Source organism: Hibiscus syriacus, unplaced genomic scaffold, assembly GCF_006381635.1.
Source record: "Hibiscus syriacus cultivar Baekdansim isolate YM2019G1 unplaced genomic scaffold, ASM638163v2 tig00001644_pilon, whole genome shotgun sequence".
Classification (NCBI taxonomy): Eukaryota; Viridiplantae; Streptophyta; class Magnoliopsida; order Malvales; family Malvaceae; genus Hibiscus; species Hibiscus syriacus.
Genome location: NW_024061878.1, coordinates 5,083,070 through 5,095,009, shown reverse-complemented (window position 1 = coordinate 5,095,009; position 11,940 = coordinate 5,083,070). Strand labels below are relative to the sequence as shown.

Genomic DNA, 11,940 nt, shown 5'->3' with positions numbered 1-11,940 from the left:
TTTTCAAACTTTGACTCTTGACGAAAAATCAAGGAAATTTAAAACTTTCATCAAAATAACATTGTTACTTTACACAATTTAACCAAAACAAGATAAAACTGATTAGAGCATTTGTAACTAACACTTTTCTTACATACCAAAACACTATACACAACAAAATACATACTTTATCAGTTACTTCTGATCTGATCTTCTAGCAGTGCTGCTGTTCTTGCCACTCCTATTTCTGTTCTTCTCGATTCTTGGTACCTACGTGTAAATCACTTACACGCTAAGTCATAGACTTAGTGAGGCATAACATAAATATATGTATACACATGTATAACAACGAATTTATGAACATGCATTCTTACCATTGATCATGACATTTTGACTTGCATATATTTATTACACTATAACATATATGATGATAACATGCACATATAAAACATACATTTTTATGCTAATTTCACTTTAATTTATCTTTGGATTGCCCATGTACATTATTAAGAACAAAGGTATGTGAGTACATAGAGGTTGTGTACTATGTTATCACCACAGCTCGTATAATTCCCTCAAGGGGCACTGAATATTTGTCCCGAATGAACACTATGTCCCGGAGGACCACTGACAATCCCTCGACTCTTGGCATGCCAATTATACTTACAGCTCTCATATTAAATAACATGGGCTTCATTATAAATATATTTCTCATTTCATATCTCTTTCATCACTGTCCATGTAAACACATAAGTCACTTCATATGATCATTTTCATTATTTCACATACATGGAAGAATTTCTGATAATGGCATTCATTCATATAATATCATGTTAATCATGAATGAAAAATGCATGGAACCACTATAACATTAACATTTATATATGTATGCATGTGCATGAATATAGAATCATAAATTCAATGATAAGAGATAGACTTATCGCAAGTCTTATCTCAATTCCATTTCATCTAGGATATGCACTCACCATGGTCTTGCTTGATTTGACTTGATCCTATTCCTTTGTTTGTTCCGGAATGAAATTACGTTCTAAATCTACATAGTAATACATTGGTACTAATCAGTATACTAATTAATCTATTCTAAACTATCACTCCTTAGGCTAAAAAGAAAGTTATTTTTATCTTTTAATGAAGGTATGCATCGATGCACTACACCATGTATCGATGCATCCCTTAAGGGGTGCATCGATGCACTAACTATGCATCGGTACATAAATCCCATTTGATGTTTGTATTTTAGGGGGTGCATCGATACACTGATGACATTCGATGTTTTTATTTTAAAGGAGTGCATCGATACACTTCATGTGCATCGATGCACATTGAATAATTTCTAGGTTTTTACCCTTGATGCATCGATACACATTGCCCATAAATGTTATTTTAGCACGAAAATCTCTTCATAATCTTCTCAACACTTTATATTTCCCCTCTTTTTATATCCTTAACTTGCATATACCTACTTAAACTAATTAATACCCATTCAATACCTCTTAAACTTAAAAATCCAATCCTCCACATAGATTTAAGAATATCCCTCAATTTCCAACATGTTCTAAATCTAATTTTAACACTTTGTATGTCTTAATTAAGTCGATGACAAGTCAAATTCAACCTTCGATTTCAAATATGAACTCTATTTCAAAATTCCATTCAAGAACTCCTAATCTTTAATTCTTCCTACACCCTTCATCTTGTTATTTTAAAGCAAATTAAGATTTCCTTAAGCTTAATTAACATCTAAGGATCAAAATAAAACTTAAATTTCAGCAAACAATTAACTCATGAAAAATCTCACCTTTGTTTTTACCTCTTCACGTTTAGGAGAAAAGAAGAGAAGAGAACTCTGGAACCTTGTTTTTCTTTCTTCTCTTCCACGTGGAGCTAATATATAAATCCCTTCTTTAATTATTTTTCCTTGCAAAAGACCATTCTATCCTTCTATTCTTTCTTCTTTGCAATTTAACCCTATACCAAATTACAATACTATTCAATTATTCTGTTTTAGTAATCAAATTCTGAATTTTTACAATTTAGTCACTAACCTGGTATTGAGATGTTACAACATGCATTGCATTTAAGCATTTATTTCATTTAGGGATGTAGTTCATTTATGCATCTAGTTATTTAATAAACTACTTCATTCATGCATTTAGTTCATTGAATAAAGTTAGTTCATTGAATAATGTTATTTCATTAATCAAACTAACTCTTAATTATCCCATGCATATATACATGTTATGATTGAATAAAGTTTATCTTTGTGTCTAAGTGCATAAGAGAAGTTGAACAGTTTCATCAGATGCAAGAATATCAGTCTGAATGTCTTCCGATTATGGATGTGATACAGACTTTATTGGTTCTAGAAATAAATTTGGCATTATTCCTATATCTCTTATCTTTCCAACGCCTTTTGAATCACCTCAATCTGATATCGGGAGCTTGAGATATGATCGATTTATTGAAGACAATGCAGGCTGAAATTTTGTTACGGGAATTTTATGCATGGATGATTTGGATGAGTTTGAGCCAAGGAAGAGTCATTTCATCTTTTACCAAGAGACAAGCAATTGATGGTCATCTTAATTCACCAATTCAAGGTATTCAAGGCTGATTTAATCATCCAAACCAAGGGTTGATTTAATCATTCAAACCAAGGGCTGTTCATATTCTTGGATGAAATTAAGGTCATATTCAACTTCAAATTATCTAGATCCATCCCCAAAATGATCTAGAATATTCATCCAACTTTGAACATAAGAAGACAAAGCATTCAAGTGCATTTTATTGCTAAATTGATGAGCAAGTTATCATATTTTGAGTCTTTTCATATGCTTCTTAGAAATACTATAAATAGGCACCTTTGGGATCATTTGTAGACACACAATTTGATTTATGAAAATAATTTGAAAGATTGCTTTCATTTTAGTTCTTGGATTAGAACTCTATCGGTTTCTTGTCGGGCTTGAAGCCTTCATCCATTTCATCTTGTTATAGCGTTGGTTCCTAGCTCTACTATAGCTAGTGGGTCACGTTCCACCCTCTATCACTTCGATTTCATCTTTATTATATTGTTGGTTCCTAACTCATATATAGTTAGAGGGTCACAATCCATCCTTTGAATTACTATCATTCTCCAAGCCAACCATAAACATCCTTCACCATTTTCGTTACATCCATTCAACCACTATCACCACCACACTTCTTTCATTTACAATCACCTTCAACTTCATTCTATCATTTCCATTACTTTCATACACATATTTATATATATACATATTTCCCTTCGTATAACGTTGTTTGTATATTTTCAGTCTTCAATCAAAGCACTACGAAGTTCTTACTAGAATCACGATCGGGCAACATCGTATATGACTCGGAACACATAACTGGGATCATATCAGTTACGCCAAAAATGCTATCAGAGTTTAAGCTGGTGGAGCTGTAGATTTTTCCCACGATAACAAAATAAGTTAAAAGTTGAAAATATTATGGATATCAATAATAAATACGGTTGCGCCTAAGAATGTCAAGGTTCACTAAGAAAGTAGGTTGTGATGTGGAACATTAATTTTTTTTATTAATAAAATGGGTTGCGCCTAACAGTTTACTAGAGTTTAAGCTGATGGAGCCTTAGATTTTCCCAATATAAGAAAATAAGTAAAAAGCTATAAACATTATGAATATTTACAATAAATATAGTTGTGCCCAACAATGTAATGGTTCACTAAGAAGTTAGATTACGATATGGAATGTTAATATTTTTTATTAATAAAATTTGTTGCGCCTAAAATGTTACCTTGGCTTTGAACAATTGTTTCTAAATGCTAAAATTGTTATGAATATCTATAATAAATCCAGTTGCGCCCAAGAATGTTATCTTTAATGAAGTATCGATATCTATTCAGGGTGAATCGAGATAAAAAAATCAAAAAAGAAAGTTCAAAATTTTAAATATTGATACTTAATATATGACGATTGATGCTTTTAAGGCTTAATACAAAGATAATTTCTTAAAAAATACCTCAAAAAAACATTTTAGTGCCTAAAGAATTTTTCGTTAAAAATAAGTGCCTAAAGTTTTCTCCGTTACATTTTTAGGTGCCTACCGTTAAAAAAATCGTTAAGTGACATGTTCCACGTCCATATTTTTAAAAAATATATTTTTAATTTTTTAAAATATGGACGTAAAATGTGTCACTTAACAATTTTTTAAAAGTAGGCACCTAAAAGTATAACAGATAAAACTTTAGGTACCTATTTTTAGCGAAAAAATTTTTAGACACTAAAAGTAAATTTGAGTATGGTTTAAGCACTTATTTTTATATTAAGCCTACTTTTAAATATTTAAAAAGTTGAAGATAAGATTGAAAGTTAAAATATCGATACTTATACGGTAATGATCAATACTTTTAAATATTGAAAAAACTGATAAAAATTGAAATTTAAAATATCGATAGTTATGTGATGATGATCGATACTTTAATATATTGAAAAGTTGATGAAGATGATCGATAGTTAAAATATCAGTACATATATTATGATGTCCGATTCTTTTTCATTTATATTGATACTTATGCTCTGATATTTGTGAAAAAAGTTTGATACTTTGTAGCATTCTCATTTTTCTTTTTTTAAGATATTTGTGGAAAATTATCGCTATTTTACAATATTCTCATTTTTCATGTTTTTTTTAATTTGAAAGTATTGATACTTGTGGAAAAATATTAATACTTTCGAATTTTTATAATAAACCAGTTTTGTTAAGATTTTTTCTTAAATTTCCGATTACGTTGTTTTTTTATCTTTATATTAATTTGTCTTTCCTTAAACAATCCCAAGAAGGAGAAGACTTTAGTTTTTTTTTAAATGGGGAAGTATAGGATAAATACCATGTTAAATAGGGAAATACGTTTAGGTCCTCCCATTGTTGTCACATTTTTCCATTTTGGTCACTGTTTCTCTATTTTTTATTTACTTCAATTCTAATGTATTGTTTTTGCTATTTTACATTTTCTGATTTGAATTTTCTTAATTTACTGCAAATCATTCCATACAACCTCGCAATGGCTAGTCCCAAGGTACAACTCATGTTATTTACATATAAAATTTATTTCTAACCACTGACTTTTTAATTTTTTTTGCAGCAAACCTATCTCGGGTACGACCCATAGTATTTATGGTATAGGTAAAATTCTAATTTTTCAACCGTAAATTCCTAATTTAATTGTATGATATTGCAGTGACCAGTTCTGAGGTACAACCCTTGTTATTATGGTCAGGGTAAAATTATTAAAGCGAACACTTTAACTTTTAATTTATAATATTTACATTTTTTCCCTTTAATTTTTTGTATGTTTATTTTATGCTATTTAATTTAGAGAATTTATATTTCTAGGTCTTTAAATCTCCAGTATTTATTTTTCTGCTTGTTTTTTAATTTATGCCTTACACTCTATTTTCTTTCATTTTAATCTCTTTACTTTATATTTTTAATTTCAGTTATATGTTTTACTTTATTTTAATCCAGTCTTTTTTTTAAGTTCTAAGTTATTTTATTAATCTTTATTTCGATAATTTTAGATTTAGTCCTATTTTATTTTCTTAGTTTTTAGGTTAAGGCCTTAAATCTAGGTTCCTTCTAATTTATTCCTTAAACTTTTTTAATTTAGGTGAATTTTTTATTTGGTCATCACATTTATGCATGAGATTCCATTTTAATTATGTGATCCAATAATTTGCTAAAATTGGTTAGGATTAATATTAGAGCCTTCATTTTTAGATTAATTTCACCTTTTAGTCTTTTAATTTAGGCGAATTTTTAATTTGGTTCTCAATTTTATTATGGAGGTTTTGAATTAATTATATGATTCAATAATTTGTTAAAATTGGTTAGGACTAATATTAGAGCCTTCATTTTTATATTAAATTTACCTTTAGTCATTTAATTTAGGTGAATTTTTAAATTTGGTCCTCGCTTTTATGCTCGAGGTTCCGAATTAATTATTCGATTCAATAATTTGTTAAAATGGGTTAGTATTAATATTAAAACCTTCATTTTTAGATTAATTTAACCTTTGGTCCTTTAACTTAAGAGAGCTTTTAGTTTGGTCCTCGCTTTCATGCTCGAGTACCATATTAATTATTTGATCCAACAAATTGCTAAAATTCGCTAGGTTTTAATATTAGAGTCTATATTTTAGGTTTAATGCTTTAGGTCCTTTTAAATTCATAATTTGACTCTTTAGTTAGATGAGAGCCTTAATTAATTCACATAGTATTGAATAATTGATTGTTTGACTGCATAATTCGATTTAAAAACAAGAAAATATTCATTTATTAAGGGTTAATAGTGTATCATTCGCATTATGCCTGAGATGACCATTATTGATTCCCTTAAATAAATCAATATATTTTTCAAAATCTCATATCATGACTTTAAAATTATTAAGGCAGTGTCTATTTATTAGGATTAATAATGAAGCTTCCATTTGTGTTTGATGGTATTTGTTATTAGTCCTAATAAATTGATACACTTTTCAAATTTGCATACACAATGAGTTTTAAATTAAATAAAACTTCGAATTCAAAAATTTCAATTTTAAAATATAAGATAATGACTAGGTATTAATTTTTTGACGTTATGTTAATTCTTCCCCCACACGTAATTAACTCACGAATCTGATTTATGACTTCACAAACCAAACATTGGTATTTTTAGTAAAATAAAATTATTTTATTAAAATTATTCGATTTTAAATATTTTAATCTGACTTTAAAAGTGATTGGTGACGAATCTCATCTTTTCAAAAACCTTTTCTAAAACTTCCGCCAATTCGACCCCAAAAATCATTACAACAATTCCAAGTAAATTAAATAACTTATATAATTAAAAAGAAAATATCGGAAAATCAAGAAATGAACTAGATTCGTTGGAACTATGGGCTTAAATGTTAAAATAAAAGTGCAATGTATTTTTAAGTAGGTTTATTTTTATTTTTATATAAATTAATATTTTACATTGGCAAAATCATTTAAATAATACGATGGAAAAGAATTGTTTCGTCTAGGATGCATGAGAAATTATTTTCTCAACTAGAATGAAATAAATAGTGTATGGAGGAAAACATTCAGACCGTTCAACATCTTCATAATGACGTATAGAAGATTCGACGCCTTTCTATGCTCCCATGATTTATGCCTTTTCAGGCCATGTAGAAGACGCCCATTGTTTCATGTGTTTTCTTCGAGTCATTCAGAAGACGCCTACAAAATATGTGAAATTTTTTCACCGTTTTATTTGATTGATTTTACCATTTTAAATTTAATAATTTTATATAAATTATTAAAGAAATAGTAGGATGGAGGGATAATTCGACCTAAACATGCCACATAAAATGAAGAATGGGAGCCAATGATATATTGTAAAAAAAAAAGTTTGGATAAGAGAGGGATCATTGAGAATATTCCAAGAGCTGGTGGTGCATCACAAAAACAGATGCTGGAAATGCCCACTTGCTTTCTGCCTCACTTCACTAATCTTATCTTCCCGCTTTGGAAATCATTTTTTGCTGCCCAGTCACCCTCAATTTCTGGTTTTTGGCCTTTGGTCCTAAAATCTCCATCTCTCTCAAAATTAGAATATTATCATTTTTAAATTTTATATTTAATGCATTAATAATATATAAAGAATGAAATAAAATATTATTTTTATGTGACTCTGATTCAAATAATTTTATATCTATGTGCATGTGAGTTTATCCGACTTTAAAGTTAAACACGTATACTAACTATTAATAATATTAGAAAGATAAAAAAAATTTAAAAAAATCTTATTTGAAAATTAATTATTTGTTGGAATGGTGATTTATAATTTTTTTACCAGTTATATCTTTGATGGTTAGATATTTTTTTGTAAATGGAAAATTTTAATTATTTTATTTGAAAAATAATATAATAATATTTATTTGTCATTTACAAATATATATTTTATCATTAAATGAAAAATAAATTTTATAGAAAATGAGGAAAAAAAATAACGATGTTATAAAGGGTGGAGGGTGCAAATTGTCTCACAAATCACATCAATACATGGCAATTCGTAAATGGAAGCTTCGTCATTACGTGGCATGTCCTAACTGGTACACGTAATTTAAAGAAACAGAATAAAATGTTTTCTTTAGTGTAACGTAACAAATTATATAATATTTTAGATTAAACATAATAGTAATATTTTATATTAAAAATCATTTTAAATTAACCTTAGATTATAAGGTTGTGTACAAACAGAACTTGCCTCCAAAAACAGAAGAATAATGTCCACCAAATTGACCCCAACTTGTTAACAACCCATTCCATGAGATACTCCACTAGGATAGGTACCCAAATCAACTTTCCCACACATTAATACGTTGTCGAACGCCCCTCTCGTATTCCTCGTGTTTTCTTCTCTACCTTCAAGCTCTCTTTATATATTTCTTTTTCCCCTTTTTACTCCGATCGGATAATCAATCCATGGCTGTCTGTGGGAGCATTCACCACATCTTCGAAAACCCATCACCAGAAAACCCTACCCTGCTCGAATCCCTCTCTTCATGGAACCAAATCAAACCCGTTGAGCAGCCTGCGTTCACTGAAATCTTCGGCGAGCTTCATTTCAAAGAAAATATATGTGTTCCCCAGTCTTCTTCTTCCCATGAAAATTATGAGAAGAGTGAAGGGTTTTCATGGAGCTCGGAGAGTCTTCAGTTATGCACCGAAGGGCTCGGTTTCGAGAGCTCCGGTGATGTTGAAGACATGAAACAGGAATGGGAAAATAAAACGATGACGACCACCATCAAGCATTCGATGGAGAATCTGTACGGTGAACTGAAGCGGTCAAGGGGAAGTGGCGGCGGCGGAGGATTTCCACCACCGATTTCGTGCATAGGGAAAAGTGGGAAGCCATGTTTTTGCTTCAAGTCTTACAGGGAAGACGGGAGATTTGTGCTGGAACAGGTGAGGGTTCCCACCCAGGAATTCTTGCATGCTTGTAGGGAAGATGGGCGTTTGAAGCTGCGATTTGTGCAGCCAAATGATGATGAAGTTTTGGAAGATGAAGAATTTGAGGAAGAAGATGAAGGAGGAGCAGCGCAAAAGCAAGACTCGTAATTTATAACAGAACACAAAATAAACTAAAGGACAACAACAAAAAAAACTTGTGTACTTATGTCGTATTGCAAATTGTTTATTTACTAGATTTTTGTTATCTTTCTTTTACTCGACCCTTTTCATTAAATTGTGAGCATACTCATTTTCTTTTCATAATTTTATTAAACATAAAATATTTCGGTTATTAAACTTATTAAGTCATCTCATTAGTTATAAATGATGATGTTCTCTCTTAAAATTTTGAATTTAAACAACTATATTTATAAAGTATGTGTTATTAATGAAATTTTAAACAAATATTATCTTATAATCATAATAAAAAAATATTATCATTGGACTACAGAATATTTTAAATAAAAATATTTTATATAATAATAAATATAATGAAACTTTTATCTTATAATTATTATTATATTAAATTAATAAAATATTGTCAATTTTAATTCAATAAAAAATATATTTTCCATATAAAAAGTAAAAATAATAATACTATTTGATAAGTTTAAAACAAATTGGGTATTCAATACGTGATTTAGAGTTCTAGTGGTTAAAAAGATAATTGTTATCTATAGAAAATTTAGGTTTGAATACAACATCTATAAAAACGTTTTAGTATTCATTATCAAATGATTGATAACATTTCACACAAATACTAATTCATAATAAGATGTTATCGATTTCATTTCTGAATGATGTTCTTGTTCATCCATTTAAATGTTGCATTTATTATGCTTCAATGAAGCATTTATGATTAGGCCCATGACTAGCATACCTAATGTTGTAGATCTTGCAATGTCGATGCCATAGAATATTTAGAGGAAACTATGGATCCATTTGTTTCACTGAAAACGTTTTCTGGAAATTGTTTTTCGTAAAATGAATTACATTTTATGAAAAACATTTTTTGGAAAACGTTTTACGATGTTTGGAAGATGTTGTTTAAACCCTTTTTCAACTAGTTTGATGAATTTTTTAAAAATTATTTATTACAAATATTAAATACAATAAATAATATTATTTATCATAAAACTTAATATTATTATTTTTAAAATATTAAAATTATTTATTTATTATTAAAATATTATTTTTATAATTTTATTAATAAAAATATTAATATTGGTATATTTTACTGAAATAAAAATATTTTACAATAATAAATATTAATTAGTATATTTTAAATATATTTATTGAAATATTATTAGATTATTATATTACTATTAAATATATAAATAAATATTCTTCATTATTAATAATTTAATAATATTATTTCTATGAAATTAATAAATAATATAAATTTTATTAATAATTTATTATATATTATTAAAATAAAAATATAATATCATATATTATTATAATATAATTTATTATTTTATTATAATATTAAAAATTATAATATTATATTATTAGAAATATTAATATATATATATATATATATATTTTTTAATATTTTAATAATTAATATTTTGATTAAAATGATTTTAAAATATTTTATTAATATTAAATTCATAAAATAAAATTATTTTGAGTATTTATTCTTTGAAGTGAAAAGTTCGGAAAATGACTTACGGAAAATCAGACTCTAAGTCATTTTCCAGAAAACACAAAGGAAATTCTGTTGACCAGGAAAATGTTTTACGTTGACTAACTAGTTTTCCTCCAACCAAACATTGGAAAATAAGGAAAACATTTTCCGAAAAACGTTTTACGTGAAACAAACAGACCCTATATATTTCATTTTCATTCAAATCAGGCCTAGTTTTCGGACTTAGGGTTGCTCAAATTTGACTTTTCTTTTTTCCTTCTATCTATCAGGTCCCTAGAAGTGGAAATTTTGAATTATTTCATGAAAATAACAATAATTTAATAATTAAATATGAAAATAACACTTAAAAGTAATTTAGAGAAATGATATTCATTTTAATCAAATAGGGAAAAAAACACACTCAATTACGAAATATTTCTTAACTAGAAGAGCCTTTAACATAGGTGATATACCAGGCGGAAGGCATTGTTAATCGAAAGGTCCTCCCCTGATTATCCTTCTAATACTAAAAATCAAATTTTTAATGGTTTAGGGTTTTTTAAAATGATCTCACGGGGTTATAACAAAAAGTTTAAAAAATTATTTGAGGTTCTTATATTTTTAAAACGAAAATCAATGATACCTTTAAAATTAGAAAGAAAAAAATTAATATGGTCCTTTGATTAACAATTTTTGTTATTAATAAGACATTTTATGATATTGATATGATAGTCTATGACACTGACATGACGATTTACAGTGATTGGTGATGTGATAGATGGACTAAATTATGTTTCTAATAGAATTATGGGGGCATAATAATTTTTTGAGAGTTTAAGGACTTGCTTGATTCTTTAAGGAAAACATATTTTAATTATAAAATATAAAAACATTAAAAAATAAATATCAAAAATAAAAATTAAATTACTAAAAATTTGAAAATCTATACTATTATTTTTACCTAGAATTTAACTTGAATTTCATTTATATAAACATAAAACCGTTTTATCTTGTACAAATTTTATTTTACATATTTACATCTAACTATCTTAAACTCCAAATGTCTTTCTAATATCATTTCACTATTTTTATTAAATTAAATCAAATAAATATTATAAAATCTCATACAAAATAAAATTTAAAAGTTATAAAATTAAATTTTTTGTATAAATTATCATGAAACTATATAATTAAAATATATAAAAATAGTTGTAAAATTAAAAAGAGTATCCTAGTGAATATAACATGATAGAGTGAAGTAAATTTCA

At 27.5% G+C, this 11,940-nt stretch overlaps 1 protein-coding gene across 1 annotated transcript; it reads left to right on the top strand.

Moving 5' to 3' along the window:
- Nucleotides 1-8,514: 8,514 nt before the first annotated feature.
- On the top strand, nucleotides 8,515-9,150 carry LOC120128353 (protein FANTASTIC FOUR 1-like). The gene has a single exon (XM_039146044.1). The coding sequence runs from the start codon at nucleotides 8,515-8,517 to the stop codon at nucleotides 9,148-9,150; it is 636 nt and encodes a 211-aa protein (XP_039001975.1).
- Nucleotides 9,151-11,940: the final 2,790 nt, after the last annotated feature.